The sequence below is a fragment of the Podarcis raffonei genome, chromosome 10 (genome assembly GCF_027172205.1).
Source record: "Podarcis raffonei isolate rPodRaf1 chromosome 10, rPodRaf1.pri, whole genome shotgun sequence".
Classification (NCBI taxonomy): domain Eukaryota; kingdom Metazoa; phylum Chordata; class Lepidosauria; order Squamata; family Lacertidae; genus Podarcis; species Podarcis raffonei.
In genome coordinates this window covers 71374479-71396017 of record NC_070611.1, presented here as the reverse complement: position 1 = coordinate 71396017, position 21539 = coordinate 71374479, and the positions used below count along the sequence as shown (strand labels likewise).

The window sequence follows — 21539 nt, the reverse complement described above, 5'->3', positions numbered from 1 at the left end:
TGTGTAGGGTTTTCTCCTTAGGTTAGGCTGAGAGGCAGTGGCTGGTGCAAGGTCACCCAGTGAGGTAAAGGTAAAGTCAAAGGCGACTCTGGGGTTGCGGTGCTCATCTCATTTCAGGCTGAGGGAGCCGGCATTTGTCCACAGACAGCTTTCTGGGTCATGTGGCCAGCAGGACTAAACCGCTTCTGGTGCAATGGAACACCGTGATGGAAACCAGAGCGCACGGAAAGGCCGTTTACCTTCCCGCCGCAGTGGAAACCTAGATAGCATCTTAAAAAGCGGAGACATCACCTTGCCGACAAAAGTCCATACTGTATAGTTAAAGCTGTGGTTTCCCCAGTAGTGATGTATGGAAGTGAGAGCTGGACCATAAAGAAGGCTGATAATGCCTTATCTGATTGGCTTTCCTGGTAGTCTGGCCATTCCTTTGAGATGGTGATTACCCAATTCCTGAGACAATGGGAAGGTTCCCTCACCCCCTCCCTCCTTGCAGAGAAAACATTTGGTCAGTTTGGGAGTCAAAATGGTTTCAGGACAGTCTTCCTGTGCTGCTCCAGACATGTGGTTTATATATTTATGTACGTGTTTGCTTGGTACATTTATGAACATTTATTACATATCCAAGACCTTAAAATTCTTATAACAGCTTGCACGAGCTTGATGGAGACCTCAGCGTCCTTGTCTCCAGCGACTGACTGGACACGGCACCAAAATGAAACGAAGAGCCTCAAACCGAAACCGAAGGCAAATTGGGTTGGCAAGGGTCACATCCTGTTTAGAAGTGAGTCATCTCCGTCCTCCGAGTGCCTCGGAACTGCGGGAAAAGAAGTGAAACTGAACAACCCAGGCGCTGCGTGCTTGATATTTCTGCATCAAGGCTTCACGGAGAAATAAAGGCGGCTTCTTCCTGGGTTGTCAGCGACACAGAAAACGCCTTGGTTTTGTTTCTTGAAAAAGAGACCTCTGGAGAATTGCAAGCGCAGTTCAGGCTCAAAATACACAACAGAGAGAAATACTGTAGAACTGAGTAATAATGGGAAACAATAGCACAGAGGCAGGGGGAATCCTGCTTGTATGTAAAGGCTTATATTGAGTTCTTGAGCCACGGAAACTGGTCCGGTGCCAGGATCCATTCCAGGAACATGTGAAGTCCTGTTCAAGCAGAGTGTTACAGGCCCAGCTCTGCCACGAGGGCGAATGAGTCTACAGTGGTGTTTATCAGGAAGAGATCCATCACTGTTGCTTAAGCTGGGTGGAGAAACTCTATCAGAGGGTTGTGTTCGCTCCCAGGCAATTTCCCAGGGGCGAGAGGCACTTAACACCTGTGCTGTGAAATCCCTGCTGTTCAAACTTCTGTGAGACGCAGCTGCCCAAGCTGATTTGAAAGTTGGCAACCGTAGCCTGAACCTGGCTGATCCTCAGGAGTTGCTGATCTAAAACCTGTTAATGGAGAAATCTGAGTGCTCCCTTGGACAAAAGACAAGGACACCAGCCAGGAATCCCAGAGCAAAACAGCAGCCAGTAGGCTTGGTCTTGATTGAAGACTGTCACGACAGGACTCCCACCTGCCACCAGGTGGAACAAGATGGAAGCCCCGAACAAAAGAGAATCCCCATGTTACACCCCCCCCAAACTACATCACTAATACATCATGATTACGTCATGAAAGGGGAGGTCTGGTGGCAGTAATCTGAGCATCGTGGACCCTGCCCCATGGTTCTCCTTGCCCTCCACCAAACACCCATCAAGTGTAACAAAAGAGATACTTACATTTCCCTGTTTCCCAGCCAAGTGAATCACACCCTTTTGTCTTCATCTGGGCTTGTTATTTCTGGAATGGCTACCTGTCTGGCACTCAGGTATCAGGAGGCCAGGGATTATCACTCAGGCAGAGGGGCTGCTGAGTAGCTGAACTCACATGTCTATATGGATTTCTGAAGTTTTCCCAGTGAGCCAGTACATAGAGACATTTATCAGTGAATTCTTACATTTGGTATCGTGCAGCAGAGGCCCTTTGAATAGATAGGAAGAAACTGTGATGAAATGTTTTGTGGGGACAAATCACAAAAGTCACAAAAGCGATTGTGCTGATTTTGGTAGTGGGCTGCATGTGCATGATATCTGCTGGAGGGGCAACCCCCCCCAACCTATACATAAATTCCTGCAACAAACCCTTTGCAGCTTGCTTCAGAGATTTGCTCCCAGGTGGAGGGGTTGGGAAAGCAAGCAGACAAACAAACAAAACACTGCCTCACAGGGGGGTCTCGAGCCCTGGAAATTTCCACACAGCCCAAAGTGTTTTCCCGTGTAACGGAGGGTTGGAGCGCTGGAATCATATGATATGAAGTTGCTTGGTTTTCCTTCAGATGTTCCTCCTTGCCTCTTCCCCCTCTTGATGGAGCAGTTCTCTTGCTTTGGGAAAACAGAATGTTTAAGTCATCAGAAGAGTAGCAGACAATTGGGGGGGGGGTTCCCATGTGAAATAAAAAAAATTAAGATATTACATATATAATAAATGTACCAAGCAAACATCTACATAAATATATAAACCACATGTCTGAAGCAGCACAGGAAAACAGTCCTGGAACCGTTTTGGACTCCCAAACTGACCAAATGTTTGCTCTGCAAAGTCAAATGGAAAAGCCTCCCCATTGTCTTTTCCTTCACAAATCCTGTCTTAAGGGTATGTCTGTGTATGAATAGGGTGAGCCTATGACCATAGTGCAAGTAGATAAATAGGTACCGCTCCGGCGGGAAGGTAAACGGCGTTTCTGTGCGCTGCTCTGGTTCGCCAGAAGCAGCTAAGTCATGCTGGCCACATGACCCGGAAGCTGTATGCCGGCTCCCTTGGCTAGTAAAGCGAGATGAGCGCCGCAACCCCAGAGTCGGCCACGACTGGACCTAATGGTCAGGGGTCCCTTTACCTTTATGACCTGGCACAGGAACTAAGTATTTATCATTACAAAAGACTGGCCAGGCTCCCCAGGGTATCCAATCAAGTAAGCGTTAACAGGTAACTTGCCAGACAAGAGATAAACAACCCACTCAGATTTCTGCTGTAGACCACCTTTTCTATGATGTAGCTTTGATGTTTCTGGGGGTGGTCTTGGACTCCAGGGCGGGCAATTTAAAATGTCTATATAAGGGCAGGCACACCTCCTCCTTTCCTGCATGTGAGGGGAGCACCCTGTTGCAACAGATCAATAAAGATCAGGCTCACTAGCTGCTTTGCTTCTTTGCCAATCTTATATGTAAGCAAATATAAACACTGTAGAAAATATGCTCTGGATCAATGCTCATATGATACTGCAAGATTGTCTTGTAAAGAAATAAAACTGCACTCTTCTCATATTACTTCTTACAAGTCTTGCTGATGAAGAATAGATCAAGATAGGCTGATGAAGCATTGAGCGAAACAGATTGGTTATCTGGAAACTCTGTTCTGGCAATATTCGGTGACAGATTACGTACATATCGAACTTTTGAATTATTCTACTGCGACTGGAGAAGAAGATTTAGAGACTTTGGTTGCAATTTCTGACCATTTGCATTAGTCTATAAATAGTGTTTAGTGGCATTGTTATTGGCCATCGTGTTGTGTTATATTGTTCAGCTTCGCCTCGGCCCAGTATACCTGAAGGAGCGTCTCTACCCCCATCGTTCTGCCCGGACGCTGAGGTCCAGCGCTGAGGGCCTTCTGGCAGTTCCCTCCCTGCAAGAAGCCAGGTTACAGGGAACCAGGCAGAGGGCCTTCTCAGTGGTGGCGCCCACCCTGTGGAACAGCCTCCCATCAGATGTCAAAAAGATAAACAACTACCTGACATTCGGAAGACATCTGAAGGCAGCCCTGTTCAGGGAAGTTTTTAGTGTGTGACATCTTAGTGTATTTTGGGTCTTTGTCGGAAGCTGCCCAGAGTGGCTGGGGAAACCCAGCCAGATGGAACTATGGCCAGTCACAGCAACTAACCGGTGCTTTTTAGCCCTTCCTGGAGATGTCAGTGGGAACTGAACCCGACACCTTCTGCTTGCTAGGCAGATGATCTTCTCACTGAGCTACGGCCCCTCCCTGAGGAGCACCCTCCATCTCTGGCACCAGACCACGCCTGATGAGTCTATCTTCTCAGCAGGTTTCTCCAGAAAGGAGCGGGATCTAAAGCCAGGCCTTAGGCCACGAATGAGGGTGTGGGCTGATATCACTCAACGCCCCTACACCATGCTAGCTTTTCCTGTTTCGGCAGGGATCACAACTGAGAGAGAGAGAGAGAGAGAGCGAGGTTGCTTGTTGTGAGACTGGAGGCAGCAGCATGGCTCAGCGGCTCACGGAGGAGCAACTCACCGAGTACAAAGAGGCCTTCTCGCTCTTTGACAAAGATGGCGACGGGGCCATCACCACCAAGGAGCTGGGCACCGTCATGCGCTCCCTGGGCCACAATCCCACCGAAGCTGAGCTGCAGAGCATGATTGACCAGGTGGACGCGAATGGCAGCGGCACGGTGGACTTTGCCGAGTTCCTCTCGCTGATGGCCAAGCAGTCGAAGGATTCCGACAGCGAGGAGGAGATCCGGGAAGCTTTCCGGGTCTTTGACAAGGATGGGAACGGCTACATCAGCACGGCGGAGCTGCGCCACGTCATGACCAACCTGGGGGAGAAGCTGACGGACGAAGAAGTGGATGAGATGATCAAGGAGGCCGATGTGGACGGAGACGGGAGAGTCAACTACGAAGAATTTGTGCGGGTGATGATGGAGAAGTAAAGGCCCTAGGTAACAAACCGTTGCAATTTTCTTTTAAAAATATTTTTATTAGCTTTTTAACATATCATTTCCAACATTCATATAACATAACTTCTTATCTTATACAATGTTTTTGACTTCTGTCAACACCTCTGATGATTTTCCGTTCTTCTGCATTTCGTAATTTCTCTATTACTCTTAATTATCACTAACTAATAATTCTCCTTATAATCTTACTTGTAATATTTTCAAATACTCCTCCTTAGAAAACTTCTTGCAATCCTACTGGCGTAATCTGTTCGTTACTATTACTTTTCAAATAATTCATATATTTACTCCAGTCTTCTAAGAATCTCTGGTCCTTCTAAGAATTTCGTCCTTTCGTCGGTAGTTCTTCTTGCTTCCATTTTTGTGCCAATAATATTCTTGCTGCCGTCACTGCATATAAAAACAACTTGCAATCCTGTCTGTTAATATCATCTCCTACAATGCCAAGTAAAAATGCTTCTGGTTTCAACATCTTTTTCATCTCGTTAAATATCATTTCCCAGAAGCTTCAAACCATTGCAATTTTCATGGCAGTACATTGCTTTGCGGTGGGGTGCAGGAGGCAGTTCCCTGCCCCAAGGTGCCTACAGTCCCAAAACTCAACTGGAGAGAGAACAAAGGGAAAGGAAGAATAGGAGAAGGCAAGGCGATACAGGGATGTGTATGAACAGGTACTGGCACAGGCCTGTAGACTTTACTGTGGCCAACGATGACCACTAATTCATGGAGCTCCATGTTTAATTTGCAGGGAGCTCCATGGAACTCCGCAAATTGCACTTTCCCTTAGTAGTCATTTGCTTCTGTCCTCTGTGCTCTCACTTTTTCTTTTGCCTGGCCAGAAGCCTTTCTTCCTGGGAAGGTGGTGGTGTAGCAGGCAGGAGAAATTTGACCATTAAACTGGACAAAGCGCCGCCTGCACTCCATTTCTCTGCAACTCAGCAAATTTGAGAGGCTTCTCAAACTGCTGGAGGCAGCAAACAGTGCTTCTAAATGCCAGTTCCTGGAATCCACAGGAGGGGAGACAACTCTTTTTCATTTTATTTTTGAATCGGTTTTATTAAGATTTGGGAGAAAAGGAATGCGAAGTTTATGACCAAATCTCTTTTTGTCAAAACTGGAAACCTAATCTAAGCGAAAACACAAATCAAAGAGAGAGAGAGAGAGAGAGAGAAAGCAGGGAAATAGAGGAAGGAGAAATGGAAAAATGGAAAAAGAGAAAGCAAGAGGAAAAGAGAAAAAAAGAGAACTTCCGATTCTTCATCTGTCAGTAGTATATAAAAATTGTTCAACACATCCATGCAGACAACAAAACTACTTTCTATGTGCCAACATTATCTTCAATCCTCAACCCGAAATATAACGACTTATTTTTTATTTTTTGTGCAAAAAAATTAATATCCCCCCCCCCATCTTTAGTAAATGTTGACAATGGCTTTTCTCTGATTAGGCATGTCAGCTTTGCCATCTCAGCTCAATCCAGTAATCTAAACAAGCGTTGAAGAGGGATCTTGTGTTCGAATCCTGCTTGCGGGTTTCCCACAGACATCTGGTTGGCTGCTGTGTGAACAGGGTGCTGCAGCAGCTGGGCCACTGGCCTGATCCTCCAGGTCTCCATAGCTTAGGGGTTGAGCATCTGCTTTGAGTGCAGAACATCCCAGCTCCATTCCACCAGCATCACCAGGCAGGGGTGGGGAGGACTGAGGCCTGAAACCCTGGAGAGCTTCTGCCAGTCAGTGTGGGCAATATCAAGCTCAATGGGCCAACAGCTGGACTCAGTTGCCTTTGTTCCTGTGGTTTGTATCCGTCTAAGTTGCATTCTAAGGCAGTGAGAGATTTTACTTTCTTGGGCTCCATGATCATGTTTTCGTGTGTGAGTGAGGTGGGTGGGTGTTTTGGATCAGGTTAGCCATATTGATTTGTATGCTGTTGGTGGATTATTGTCATTGTCCTGTTGGGCTGTGTATGTGATAAAGGGGAGCCATACTGGGGTGAAGGCGTCTTCTTCTGTTTGTCCCCATGTCAGTTTCAGTTTATTAGTTAATTTTTCTAGTAGGGCTGTTTCCCATACTATTTGGTACCATTGGTCCATGCTTACTCCTGACAGGTCTCTCCAGTGTCTGGCTATGGTGTTTCTGGCTGCTGAGAGCAGGTGGGTTATGAGTTCTTTGTGGTGTAAATGGGCGTTGTTGTCTTGGAAGATGTTTAGTAGGGCCAATTCTGGGGTGATGTCTATTTCTTGCTTAGTTATTTTACATATTTCTTGTATGGCTGTTGTCCAGAATAGTTGAATTTTGGGACACTCCCACCACATGTGGAGGTATGTGCCTGTGGAGGTGCACCCTCTCCAGCATTTTGGTGAGGTTCCTGGGTGTATTAGCGCTAGTTTCCGCTGCTGTCCCTTATTGATGATGTCCCTTAAATTTCCCAGGTTTCAAAGGAAGCAGCTCCTCTCCCTCCCTCCCTGCCAGCCAGGGAGGAGAGAGGCTCCAACTGGGTTGCTTGGCTGCGTTGCTCACCCAATAAGGAGTCTTAAGAACGACTGGGGGGTGGAGCTTGCATGCCTTGTGCTGATCAAGTCAGCCGCGTTGCCTGGGGACTCACCTTTGCTCAGCGCTTCCCAGCGGAGAGGTGATGGTGGTTTTCCTTGCTGCATCCCCTTTGCCGGGTTGCTGCGCTGTGGGGACCACCGTTTGAGGCTTCGTTTGGCTGCTGGCTGGGCTTTTTGCCTTTGGCTCAGAGGGGCTCAGAAGTCGAACCTAGCTGTGCCTGGAAAATCCCTTATTTTTGCTGCTGATCCCTTATTTTCAAGGCTGCTGGTCCCTTATTTTCAAATTTGTAAGTTGACAGCTATTCACAGGCGTCTCCTGGTGCTCTCATCTTCTGAAATCAGGGCAAAGCCCAGTGTAGTAAAATATGGAAACAACCAGGGTGGCAACTTAAGTTGCCAGAATTTGCGCAGTTAATAATAATAATAATAATAATAATAGACTCCCAGTCACCAGTCTAGCTGCCACATTCTGCGCATTGCAGTAGTCCAAGCGGGAGATAACTAAAGCATGCACCACTCTGGCGAGACAGACAGCAGGCAGGGAGGGTCTCATCCTGCGCACCAGATGGAGCTGGTAAACAGCTGCCCTGGACACAGAATTGACCTGTGCCTCCATGGACAGCTGTGAGTCCAGAATGACTCCCAGGCTGCGCACCTGGTCCTTCAGGGGCACAGTTACCCCATTCAGGACCAGGGAGTCCTCCACACCCGCCCACCCCCGGTCCCCCCATAACAGTACTTCTGTCTTGTCAGGATTCAACCTCAATCTGTTAGCTGCCATCCATCCTCCAACCGCCTCCAGACACTCACACAGGACCTTCACCGCCTTCACTGGTTCTGATTTAAAAGAGAGGTAGAGGTGGGTATCATCCGCATATTGATAGACACCCAACCCAAACCTGCTGATGATCTCTCCCAGCGGCTGCATGGGGGAGAGGATGGAACCCTGAGGCACCCCACAAGTGAGATCCCAGGGGTCCGAACACTCATCCCCCCCCCACTTTCTGGACACAGCCCAGGAGAAAGGAGCTGAACCACTATTATAGCAAAATCAATAATAATAATAATAATAATAATAATAATAATAATAATAATAATATATTTATACCCTGCCCATCTGGCTGGGTTTACCCAGCCACTCTGGGCAGCTCCCAACAGAATATTAAAAACACGATAAAAGGTCAAACATGAAAAGCTTCCCTAAACAGGGCTGCCTTCAGGTGTCTTCTAAAAGTCAGATAGTTTTTTATTTCCTTGACATCTGACGGGAGGGCATTCCACAGGGCGGGCGCCACCACCGAGAAGGCCCTCTGCCTGGTTCCCTGTAACCTCACTTTTCACAGGGAGGGAACTGCCAGAAGGCCCTCAAAGCTGGACCTTCACGTCTGGGCTGAATGATGGGGGTGGAGATGCTCCTTCAGGTATAGCTTGCAGACTTAACATATAGAATAAGAGAACAAGAAGAACATACGTTTAGAGAAGATTGGAAAACATTTATTGAATATATGGGAAATAACTGTGTACAGCTGAAAACGCTGGCAGCATTAAGATAAATTCAACAGGGTAAATAAGTCATGATGGATGTAATGATGGAATTCTGAATGGTATAGTTTCTGTAAAATATGCAGGGATTTATGATATGTAAAATGAACCATGGAAAGAGAAGGAGGGAAGTCACTGATATTTTAAGGGTGTAAAAATATGTATCTTAAATTGTAAAACAGAAAATTTAATTAAAATGAAATTAAAATTAAATTCTTAAAGGTCTCAGATTATTGCAGACAGGAGGAAGGGCAATGTAAGTTGTCACCAGTGATATCCCTTTCCAATATGGGTCTAGGAGGGTGGATGAGATCAACATTTCACATTGTGGTCATAATAAGGATGCAATTATAAAAAGCATAATAAGGAAATAATTATGTGTCCTTACAATAAGGACATAATTATAGAGGTCCATTGTTCTTCATCTCAGATGCTTCCTAGAATCTCAGGGTGTGAAGGAACCAATGCATTTCATCAGTACCTGGCACTGAGAGGTACACTGCCTCTGCACATAGCAACCACCAGTAGCCTAATCCTCCATGAATTTGCCCAATCCTTTTTTTAAAAACCCAAACACCTGATGTTAAGTCCATCACCAAACTGTGAGTGAAGGATCAGCAATAGCAATGGACTAGCTAGAAAGGGAACTGCGTTGTCCCTGTCAGTAAAACGGTGCTTCTTGAGAGTTGAGAAAATGTGTTGCATCTGCATCAGAATCATTGTGTGGAGGATTAATATGTGGACTATGTAGCTCAGTGACAGACTGCATTCTTTCCACACCAGAAAATAATGCAATTCTGCGATTCTCTGAGACGAATACCGTCGGTTCGACTCCTAAGTTCCTATCACAGTTGTCAACTTACAGATTTGAAAATAAGGGACCAGCAGCCTCAAAAATAAGGGATCAGCAGCAAAAATAAGGGATTTTCCAGGCACAGCTAGGTTCGACTTCTGAGTCCCTCTGAGCCAAAGGCAGAAAGCCCAGCCAGCAGTCAAACGAAGCCTCAAGCGGTGGTTCCCACAGCGCAGCAACCCGGCAAAGGGGATGCAGCAAGGGAAACCACCGTCACCTCTCCGCTGGGAAGCACTGAGCAAAGGCGAGTCCCTAGGCAACGCGGCCGATTTGATCGGCACAAGGCATGCAAGCTCCACCCCCCAGTCGTTCTTTGACTCCTTATTGGGTGAGCAACGCAGCCAAGCAACACAGTTGGAGCCTCCCTCCTCCCTGGCCGGCAGGGAGGGAGGGAGAGGAGCTGCTTCCTTTGAAACCTGGGAAATTTAAGGGACATCATTAATAAGGGTCAGCAGCAGGACACGGCGCTGGGATAAGGGAGTTTCCCACCAAATAAGGGACGGTTGACACCTATGCGAATGGTGCATTTATCACACAAACACCCACACACCCACAAAATCAACTAGGGAGACCTCAGGGCTTTGTGCTGATGTCACGAAACCGGACGGATAATGCGATGAAAGTTGCGACGTGCAAGAGCTCCACCCGATTTGCATTCCTTGAAGTTGCAGAGATGATGGATGTCGATAGTGGAGCATCACCTAGTCTGCCAACCCTATAAGAGCCCGACCTACACTGGGGCAAAGCTGTTCCTCTGACTAGTTTCACCACAAACAAGTAGATCCTTCTCCAGGCCAGGGTGTGGACCGAAGCAATCCGGCCCTTCATCATCTCCTCCTTCCGGCAGACGCTGGATTTTCCCATTTCAGCAGGGATAACGAGAGAGTGATTTCCTGGAGACGAGAGAGAGAGAGAGGTTGTGCTGGGCAGAGGACGGACACGCCATGGCTTACCGGTTCACAGAAGCAGAACTCGACGTGGTCAAAGAGGCCTTCACACATTTTGACACGGACGGCGATGGGGTGATCACTTCGTCGGAGCTGGGAGAAGTCATGCGCTCGCTTGAGCACGTGCTGGTCAACCTGAGGGAGACGTTCACGGACGAGAAGGTGGAGGAGATGATGAGACAGGTGGACGCCAACTCGGATGGGAAAGTCACCTACGAGGAGTTTGAGAAGCTGATGGTGGCCAGAGACCCCCGGAGCCCTGCACTCTAGGTACAGGTTAATCTCACATTAAATGCACAGTTGCAGGAGAGTTGTCTGCCCTGAGGAACTTCCAGTTCAAGAGTTTGGCAGTGATGCGTGGATGAAGGATGAGGGAAGAGGGGAGATGTGACCACGGGCAGGGAGCCATCTCTTAGGGACAGGGCAGGAATTCAATTCAATAGGTACCATTCTTTGAAATTTGCGCTTCTCCGAATTTTGCATTCTGTTTTTTTTGCCCCAACCAAGTAATGCAAACTCGTGAAAATGACGAGATGCAAAGATGCATTATATTAGGAGAAGTTGCTTAGCAAAAATGTATATATTAGGCAGATATCTGTCAGCACTTTAGCATGGGTTTCTCCGAGGAAAAATGTGGAAAAATGGGTGTTTATTCCTGTTCCTGCTATATATCCCATTTTAGGATGAAAACTGGGCAGAATCAGAAATGTATTTCTTGCTGGCCTTCTCTCTTGCTTCTTTCCTCTGCCTAATCCTCAGCTCTCAAACTACCTTTTGTTTCAAGATATTTGAGATGCACAGAATAGCTTTTAAAGAACAACCAAAATTGAGGGTGAAATGTATGGATGTGACTACTTTGAGTAACGCTTGGCTGGCGACAATCCGAAACACGCAGTTTTTGAGGGCTCTGAGTTTGACCAGAGCAGGAGGTTTGGGGAGAGAGGATAGGCTTAACCCCTCCCATGCAATTTTCCTGATGTAAATATCAGAGGTACAGACACAAATATCAAAGGTCGACTCAAAAAAAAAAAGGCACAGCAAAACAAAAAAAATCAACTTTTTTTGTTCGTTTTATTTCATAAGATTTATACACTGTAAAAAACAGCCTGTAAAGGTAAAACAGTAAAATCAAGGGAAATTGACAACAGCAGCTTAAAACCTACAAGAAATTAAAATGATGAGACAGGTTAAAATTCACATCAACTTTCTAAGAATCTGAGTAAAGGTAAAGGGACACCTGAATATTAGGTCCAGTCGCGGACAACTCTGGGGTTGCGGCGCTCATCTCACTTTATTGGCCGAGGGAGCCGGCGTACAGCTTCCGGGTCATGTGGCCAGCATGACTAAGCCGCTTCTGGCGAACCAGAGCAGCGCACGGAAACGCCGTTTACCTTCCCGCCGGAGCGGTACCTATTTATCTACTTGCACTTTGACGTGCTTTCGAACTGCTAGGCTCGTCTAAACAAGGATGTTTTTAGCAGACACCGAAAAGAGTACAGCGAAGGCACCTATCAATAGGCAGGGACTTCCAAAGTCCATGCTGAATTATCGAGCTATTACAAATATGGACCAGGTATTACAGTGGTACCTCGGGTTACATACGCTTCAGGTTACATACGCTTCAGGTTACAGACTCCGCTAACCCAGAAATAGTGCTTCAGGTTAAGAACTTTGCTTCAGGATGAGAACAGAAAGCGTGCTCCGGCAGCACAACAGCAGCAGGAGGCCCCATTAGCTAAAGTGGTGCTTCAGGTTAAGATCAGTTTCAGGTTAAAAGCAGCCTTCAGAACAAATTAAGTACTTAACCCGAGGTACCACTGTATGTGGCACCCATGCCAATTCCACCAATCAAAGTGTTTGAATGGGCTCATGTGGGGCAAGGTGATCTCATAGAATTGTAGAACTGGAAGGGACCCCAAAGTCCTCTACTCCAGTCCCCTGCAAGGGAGGAATCTCAGCGAATGCGTCTCGTAGCTGAAGTGGTCCCAAGTTGTTAATAGCCAGCCTTACCCTGGCTGGGGCTGATGGGATTCGGAGTCCTAAGGATCTGCGTGAGCAACGACGTTCAGTCAGACGACGTTCCTGTCTTGCTTGTGGGTTTACCTGCATCCCCCTGGTTGGCCGGCCATAGCAGGCTGAGGGATAAACTCTGCTTAATAATAATAATAATAATAATAATAATAATAATAATAATAATAATATATTTATATCCCGCCCTCCCCAGCCGAAGCCGGGCTCAGAGCAGCTAACAACAATGAAGTAATACAGCATTCTAAAATCAATTCATTCTAAAATCAATTCAGAATCAAATTAATGGCAACCATTGGGCTGGAGTTCTGTGAGGATTACCAAAGGAGGGAGTCAGACTGCGCTTTGGCCAGAGGCCTGGTGGAAGAGCTCTGTCTTGCAGGCCCTGCGGAAAGATGTCAAGTCCCTCAGGGCCCTAGTCTCTTGTGACAGAGCGTTCCACCAGTTCGGGGCCAGTACTGAAAAGGCCCTGGCTCTGGCTGAGGCCAGCCTAACCTCCCTGTGGCCTGGGACCTCCAAGATGTTTTTGTTTGAAGACCGTAAGGTCCTCCGTGGGACATACCAGGAGAAGCGGTCCCGTAGGGCTTTGGCCCTGCAGAGCTCTCCTCACTGCTCCAGCGTTACAAAAGGCTTTACCTGGACGAAACAGGGCAATGGACGGAACGTGTCTTCTTCGCATTGGCACCCAATTGTGTGTGTGTCCTTCCTGTGCAAATAGCAGCTTCAGAGGGGTCCTTTTCATCAGGACTGCAGCGGCGGTGAGGGAAGGAAAGGGTTAAACTCCCCCACTCTGCCTGCTGTGATTAAAATCATTATCTGCTCCTCCAGCAGCTTCTAGTTACACGTCTCTAACACGCATGTTAAAGGACATTTTTAAATATAACGTCCGATTCGGTAGTATCCTTTTCATAGGATGGGAACAACAGAAGAGGTGAAGGATAATGGTACAGGATCTGTCCTGGCGATTATGCTATGTACTGCTGCTCTTTGGTGTTTTTCTATATATATATCCGTGGACTCATGGAGTTGAAAGGGACCCGGGGCGGTCATCTAGTCCAACCCCCTGCTATGCAAGAGAACCTCTCTCTGTGTGTGTGTGTGTATAAAATACTGGATGAACACAGCTTTTTTGGATTTTGGACTCTCCTTGGGACTTTTGGCTATTGGCGTTGGCCTCACCACCAGGTGGCCCTGAGGCCCGAACAGATGATCTTTGGGTTCCCTGCAATTCCGTTACTGTCTGCAGTGTGAAAGCTCTTGTTAGCTTTTTCTTGGACAGTTGGACAGCTATCGGACAGGGATGCTTCAGTTGAGATTCCTGCGTTGCGGGGGTTGGACTCGAGGACCTTCCGACTCCATGATTCCTTACACGGCTCAGGACCGCAATATGTCAAGGACCGCCTCTTTCCATATGAACCTACCCAGACCCTGAGATCATCTTCTGAGACCCTCTTTCTCGAGAGGTCCAGAGGGTGGCAACACGAGAACAGGGCCTTCTCTACAGTCGCTCCCCATCTGCGGAATGCCCAGGGAAGTTCACCTGGCGCCTTCATTATAGCCCTTTAGGCGCCAGGCAAAAAGGTTCCTTTTTAACCAGGCCTTTGACTGATCTGATTTGCACCCTATGTGGGGTTTTTGGGGGCTATTGGGTTGTTGTTTTTATATTTATTAGGTATTCTGTGGTTTTATATCTTGATTTTATTATGTGAACCGCCCTGAGACCCCCAGGTATAGGGCACTATATAAATTAAATAAATAATAACAACAAAAATGATGACTCTAACCGGGTCGACGAATGGTCCTCACCATACAGTAGCACCTTGGGTTAAGAACTTAATTCGTTCCGGAGTTCCGTTCTTAACCTGAAACTGTTCTTAACCTGAAGCACCACTTTAGCTAATGGGGCCTCCTGCTGCCGCCGCCACGCGATTTCTATTCTCATCCTGAAGCAAAGTTCTTAACCCAAGGTAATATTTATAGGTTAGCGGAGTCTGTAACCTGAAGCATCTGTAACCTGAAGCGTTTGTAACCTGAAGCGTCTGTAACCCGAGGTACCACTGTATTCTCTATTTCACCATTTCTTTCTTCTCTTTACTCTTTGCAGCGGAGCTGAGACTTCGGTTTACCCACTGGCTGAAATTTGCAGAAAAATGCTATGCGTCTCGCCACCATCCCTGTCGACACTTAATACCCCGAACTGCAACCTGAGAACTGGAGGAGCTTGCAAAGGAACATTCTCAAGCGTCTTCCTCTTCACAGCCAGGTTGAAGGAGACACACCCGAAATAACGATCTGGGGCAGATGTTGCTGATGTTGACGTCTCAGGCCTCAGGGGAAAATAAATCCATGGTTCTCTTTTCAGTTGTGGAGTCTATTATTTGGCAGTTCCATCTCTGGGTGCAATCCCCTGGGAGATTCTCCCATTCAGTTCAGGGGTGCTTGTGCAGTAGACCTTCCCAGGGTTGGGTCCCATGCCTTTGTAAGCCAGGGCAAGCAGGTTTTGAGCTTTGATCCTCCCTTGCAATTGGCTTGGCCCTTTTGCCAGAAGATCTACCCGTTCCAGTTCAAACTTTAGTCATAGACAATTCACAGGGAATTTCGTTTCCTGTGAAACTTAGGGCATGGACCCATCTCTACCAGGGAGAATCATTATTATGATTTATTAAATTTGTATACTGCCCTTCATCCGAAGATCCCAGGGTGGTTTAGAATATAGTGGTACCTCTGGTTGCGAACGGGGTCCGTTCCGGAGGCCCGTTCGCAACATGAAAGGAATGCAACCCGCAGTGGCGCATCTGCACACACGCGGGTTGCGATTCGCCGCTCCTGCGCATGCGTGGGACGTCAATTGCACGTCTGTGCATGCGCGAGCGGCAGAACCTGGAAGTAACTCTTTCCGGTACTTCTGGGTTGCAGCGGGACGCAACCTGAAAAAACGTAACATGAAGCAAACGTAACATGAGGTATGACTGTATAAAAATACATACCATAAAGGTAAAGGACCCCTGACAGTTAAGTCCAGCCACGGACGACTCTGGGGTTGCGGCGCTCATCTCGCTTTACAGGCCGAGGGAGCCGGTGTTTGTCTGCAGGCAGTTTTTCCAGGTCATGTGGCCAGCATGACTAAGCCGCTTCTGGCAAACCAGAGCAGCGCACGGAAATGCCGTTTACCTTCCCGCCGGAGTGGTACCTATTTATCTACTTATACTTTGACGTGCTTTCGAACTGCTAGGTTGGCAGGAGCTGGGACCGAACAACGGGAGCTCACCCCGTTGCGGGGATTCAAACCGCCGACCTTCTGATTGGCAAACCCTAGGCTCAATGGTTTAGACCACAGTGCCACCTGCATCCCAATACATACCATACCATACATACATACATACATACATACATACATACATACATACCATAGTAACCAACAAAAACCACAACCCAGAAGGCCAGAAGGTCAGAAGGCCATGTTTAATTAGCCAAAGGCCTGGGAGAAGAGGGATGTTTTTGCCTGGCAACTATAGATCTGTAGTGATGGCGCCAGGTGAATCTCCCTGGGGAGAGCATTTCACAAACGGGGAGCCACCACAGAAAAGGCCTGTTCTCAGGTTGCCGTTCACCTGATCTCTTGTGGAAGATGCACTTGAAGAAAGGCCCCAGATGATAATCACAGGGTCTGGGACATATGTGGAGAGGCAGTCCTTGAGTTATTTTGCTTCAAGGCTCCACCTCTGAGTCTCAAGACAGTGGTTTCAGAGCATCGGACAACCCCAAACAACTTGTGAAAAATAACCATCTCAGAGTAGTTCTGAGCCAAACATGCGTTCCCTGAGAAGGGAGGAGGAAAAGCAAATGGCTCACGTTCTGTCAGGGGCCTTTGGGTTCCTACGGAAAATGACGGAGGATGACAGATGATCTCATCTGGGGGCCAGAAACTAAAATGACAAATGGTAGTCAGATCAGAAGCACCACGCTGAGCCACCAGATCTTTTCTCCAGACAGCCTGCCGGGAAGTGAAGCAGGGAGAGAGCGAAGGAGGACATTAGATCCAGAGAACAGGCAGGGCGCTTTGTTGTACTCACGTGGATGGGGGCCCGAGGGCCCCATTCCCTGTTGGGCAGCCATCTGGGGGCCGGATGCTGGCGATGCGTGGGCCAGAGACAAACGTGCATTGGGCAATGAATGCAAATTTAACCTTGGTATACTTAGTTATGTTTTCAGTGGCAGCAGCTCATCAGCTGAAGAGGAAGCACTGGAAAACTAGTCTAGGTTTGACATTATCCTGGTGGTCAGTGGCACAGTGTGGGTTGCCAGTGCGGTCTAGGTTTGACATTATCCCGGTGGTCAGTGGCATAGCGTGGGTTGCCAGTGCAGTCTAGGTTTGACATTAGCCCGGTGGTCAGTGGCATAGCGTGGGTTGCCAGTGCAGTCTAGGTTTGACATTATCCTGGTGGTCAGTGGCATAGCGTGGGTTGCCAGTGCGGTCTAGGTTTGACATTATCCCAGTGGTCAGTGGCATAGCGTGGGTTGCCAGTGCCCGGGGCTTTGTGGAGGGGATGGTGGGAGGGAGGGAAAGAAAGAGAGGGAGCACTGCCTCAGGGTGCCCGTGTCACCCAGGAGACCAAAACCACAGAGATCATAAAAGAAGAGTCATTCCATTGTCTGGAGAGGTTGCTTCCTGGTTTGCAACAGACCCCGGTGGCGGAAGCTTGCAGTTGTATTGAGGCAGCACCAGGTGTGGAAATTTTGCACCCCTAACAATTTTGTGCTCCAAGCATAATCTGAGTGCAAGAGCAACTCTCCCTCTCCTGAAGTTTCCATCAGCTGGTATTCAGAAGCATCACTACTTACATCATCACAACCATTAGCCATCCATAAATTTCTCCAATCCTTTTTTTACAGCCGTCCATGTTGGTGGCCATGACAGTTTCCTGTGGGAGGGAGTTCCACAGTTTAACTCTGTGCTGTGTGAAGAAGGACTTTCTTCCTCTGTCCCGAATCTCCCAACAGTCAGCTTCAGTGGATGTCTGCAAGTACTAGTCTTATGAGAATAATTATTATTATTATTATTATTATTATTATTATTATTATTAATAATAGATTTTTATTTATACCCCGCCCTTCCCGGTTCAGAAAACCAGGCTCAGGGCGGCTAACAACAAATTTAAAACACTCAATTGATGCAACCAAAACAGCATAAAATACAGTATAAACGTGACTAACAATAAATTCAGAATTCAAAAATCAATTTAGGGGGGAAATCCATCCAATAAACATTAGATGATCACCACGGCTAGCTGGCTAAATTAGTCCTGTTTGGACCAGAGAGGAGACCAGGGGAGAATAAGCTGTGGGATCCCAGAGCAGGTAATCTTCATAAAAAGAGAAGATCTTTCTTTCTTTCTGTCTGTCTTTGTTTCATAAGATGTATACACCTATTAATTGTAAAGAAAAAAAAAGTGCCAGTGGTTTACAAAAAGATAAAACAGCAAAACCGGGAAAAATTCAAAACCATTCTTTAAAACATACTGAAACAAGATTGAAATTATTCCAACTTTCTAAGCATGTGGGTAGACGTGTCTAAACAAGACGTTTTTATCAGGTGCCAAAGAGACTCCAGTAGGAAAGCACGTAGTTTATCTCAATAGGCCAGGAGTTCCAAAGCTAAACGCTCTGTCCTGAATCTTCCAACATTCCGCGTCCTTGGATGCCTATAAATTCTAGACTTATGACAGGGGGAGAAATTCCTTTCTCCACCCATGCCATGCCGAATATTATAAACTCTTATTATGTCATCTATTGGCGGGAAGGTGAATGGCGTTTCCATGCACTCTGGCTTCCATCACGGTGTCCTGTTGTGGCAGAAGCAGTTTAGTCCTGCTGGCCACATAATAAATAATAATAATAATATTTTATTTATATCCCGCCCTCCCCAGCTGAAGCCGGGCTCAGAGTGGCTAACAACAGTAAAATAATAAAGGTAAAGGTAAAGGGACCCCTGACCATTAGGTCCAGTCGTGGCCGACTCTGGGGTTGCGGTGCTCATCTCGCTTTACTGGCCGAGGGAGCCGGCATACAGCTTCCGGGTCATGTGGCCAGCAGGACTAAGCTGCTTCTGGCGAACCAGAGCAGCGCACAGAAACACCGTTTACCTTCCCGCCGGAGCGGTACCTATTTATCTACTTGCACTCTGACATGCTTTCAAATTCGAACTGCCGACCTACTGATCGGCAAGCCCTAGCCTCTGTGGTTTAACCCACGGTGCCACCCGCGTCCCTATGAAAAATAATAAAGCATTCTAAAATCAATTCATCATAAAATCAGTTCAAATCAAATTAATGGCAACCACTGGGCTAGAGTTCTGTGAAGAATTACCAAAGGAGGGAGTCAGGCTGTGCCTTGGCCAAAGGCCTGGTGGAGCAGCTCTGTCTTGCAGGCCCTGTGGAAAGATGTCAAGTCCCGCAGGGCCCTAGTCTCTTGTGACAGAGCGTTCCACCAGATTGGGGCCATGGCCGAAAAGGCCCTGGCTCTGGTTGAGACCAGCCTAACCTCCCTGTGGCCTGGGACCTCCAATAAGTTTTTGGAGCCGGAAAGCTGTCTGTGGACAAACGCCGGCTCCCTCGGCCTGAAAACCAAGATGAGCGCTGCACCCCCTAGTCAAATTCGACTGGACGTAACCATCCAGGGGGTCCTTTACAATTTAACCCTTTTACCTCTAGCACCCCAAGATTCTGCAAACTGCTTTTGCCCACAAATGAAGGCCTTCCTATAAAACCACACTTTTAATTTCATGATTCCCTTTCCTCCAATTACATGGAATCCAAAATAAAATAATATAATGTTCGTTACCTTCTTGCCTCTGCTACCCAAACGGGACTGGCAGGTTGTGTAACTTAAAAGGGTGTGGATCTCCTACTTCCCCGTGATTCACTTTGCTCCAACAGAAGCTTCACCTGGGTGTTGCCTAACCTTTCCCTAAATTGTGGCTCATCCCTGGGCCGAGGGCCAGAGAAGACACCCGCGGTTCTCGGCAACTCCCAAAAAAGGGAAGAGAAGAACTTCTTCATTGCGCCGGAGAACGCCAAGGCATTCACAGGGTGACCGTGGAAGTTGTCAGAAGCAAGGAGGAAGCCATGGCTGAACATCTCTCGGAAGAGCAAATCGCTGAATTCAAGGAGGCCTTCCTGATCTTCGACAAAGATGGAGATGGTGCCATCACCACAAAGGAGTTGGGCACCGTCATGAGGTCTCTTGGGCAAAACCCAACAGAAGCTGAGCTCAAGGAAATGATCGATAAGCTGGACGCTGATGGGAACGGAACTGTAGACTTCCCAGAGTTCCTGTCCTTGATGGCCAGGAAGATCCAGAACTCCGATGGGGAGGAAGAAATCCGGAACGCCTTTCGGGTCTTCGACAAGGATGGGAACGGCTACGTCAGCGCTGCGGAGCTGCGCCATATCATGACCAAGCTAGGTGAGAAGTTGACGGACGAAGAGGTGGAGGACATGATCAAGGAGGCTGACGTGGACGGAGATGGGCAGGTCAACTACGAGGAATTCCTGCGGATCATGTCCGGCAAGTGAAGACTGCTCCTGAGGGACTTGCGTCTGCGTACCCGAGGACAGCGGGACTTCCAGCTATTTCAGTAGACATGTCTTCTTCTCCTTTGCATGGTCTGGGTGAGGTGGTTTGGCTTAGTGGCTGATCAAATATGATTAAACAGATAATGAGCGGTGGAGCGTTAATTTGATGGAAGAATCTGGAGTTCCAATGCACTTTTTCCTTTCGCTTTCTCTGTGGCTCAGAGGGATTTGTGGTGTGGCAAATGGGATCACGTTGCATTCTTGCTACAAAATGAATTGAGAGGAGGTGGCTAACCACAGTCTAGAACGGAGCCAACAGATGGAAGGTAGATTATGATCTACTGGGTGGACTGGAGAAGATTGGGGACGGGTACAAATAATATAATGAATATTTCTGACGCCTGATAGTGTAACATCAGCAAGTGAAAATAAATTTTGCCATGGCTGGTCTTGTTTTAATTGCTCAACCTCGTCTGCAGAATGCAAGTATTATTAATTGGTTGCTTTTGATCTGTTCTATCCCCCCCCCCCAATTCCAACACTGCTAACCAATATTAAGAGTTTGGGGCCAGATTAACTGATGTGTCGTATGTCAAATACAGATTTGCACTTGTAGAATGCAGGTCACTCTGGTGTACGATTCGTGGGTGTGGCTCCGCCCCCGAACCACCATTTTGCACCAGGCTCTGATAGGTGCACCTTGGAGTTTTTGTTAAAAAACCCCCGAAAGAATTCTGATGCCCTTGCTTCCTGTTTCTGTGAAATGGGCACAGCAATGACTTGGAAAGTTCCGTAGGAAAGTGTTCTTACAAATGGGGAGTACCAGTGTCAGGAGCTGAGGGTTTCGTAAAACTCTTTTATTCCCCCTCCCCAAGCAGAGTAATGTAATGAGTTAAATTTTAATTGCTTAAATGAATGAATAAATAAATTTCCCTGCGTGGGAAGGGATGGAAGGTTGGCAGTTGGCTTTTGAGTTCAGCTCCCAACTTTTCTGTCATGCTCTAAAGGGGCCAAGAAACAGAGCTCAGAGTAGGTATTTGTGGACAGATGGGATTCCTCAAGAAGAAAGAGAGGAGGTGTCTTTATGGCCGCTGTTCCTCTGACTTCTCTGGTCCGCAGGGTTTGAACAGCCAACGAAAACATCAGGTTCAGCGAGGCTATAAAAAGAGCGTTGTGACATGTATTCAGATGAAATACAATAGAAGGGCTGTGCTATTTATAGTGGCTTCCAAGCCTGTCGGCTTTTGTCCTTTGCGGTCTGCGCTG

General features: G+C 47.4%; 2 protein-coding genes across 3 annotated transcripts; both read left to right on the top strand.

Moving 5' to 3' along the window:
- The first annotated feature begins 4163 nt into the window (after positions 1-4163).
- On the top strand, positions 4164-20638 carry LOC128421838 (calmodulin-A-like). Of its 2 annotated transcripts, XM_053405091.1 has the most exons (3): positions 4167-4726; positions 5005-5030; positions 19801-20638. In XM_053405091.1, exons 1-3 carry the CDS (start codon positions 4305-4307, stop codon positions 20271-20273), a joined length of 921 nt encoding a protein of 306 aa, XP_053261066.1. In that variant the 5' UTR covers positions 4167-4304; the 3' UTR covers positions 20274-20638. The 2 variants fall into 2 exon arrangements, with proteins under 2 accessions (XP_053261065.1, XP_053261066.1); XM_053405090.1 differs by lacking the exons at positions 5005-5030; positions 19801-20638 and adding an exon at positions 14804-15042 and having other exon boundaries at positions 4164-4763.
- Positions 10472-10971, top strand: LOC128421839 (calmodulin-like). The gene has a single exon (XM_053405092.1). It carries the CDS (start codon positions 10669-10671, stop codon positions 10939-10941), a length of 273 nt encoding a protein of 90 aa, XP_053261067.1. The 5' UTR covers positions 10472-10668; the 3' UTR covers positions 10942-10971.
- Positions 20639-21539: the final 901 nt, after the last annotated feature.

Coding starts and splice junctions, on each gene's coding strand:
- LOC128421838 (XM_053405091.1), top strand. CDS start 4,305: ATGGCTCAGCGGCTCACGGAGGAGCAACTCACCGAGTACAAAGAGGCC. Junction 4,727..5,004: donor GGGAGAGTCAACTACGAAGA/ATTTGTGCGGGT, acceptor TCCTTAGAAAAC/TTCTTGCAATCCTACTGGCG. Junction 5,031..19,800: donor CAATCCTACTGGCGTAATCT/GTTCGTTACTAT, acceptor TGACCGTGGAAG/TTGTCAGAAGCAAGGAGGAA.
- LOC128421839 (XM_053405092.1), top strand. CDS start 10,669: ATGGCTTACCGGTTCACAGAAGCAGAACTCGACGTGGTCAAAGAGGCC.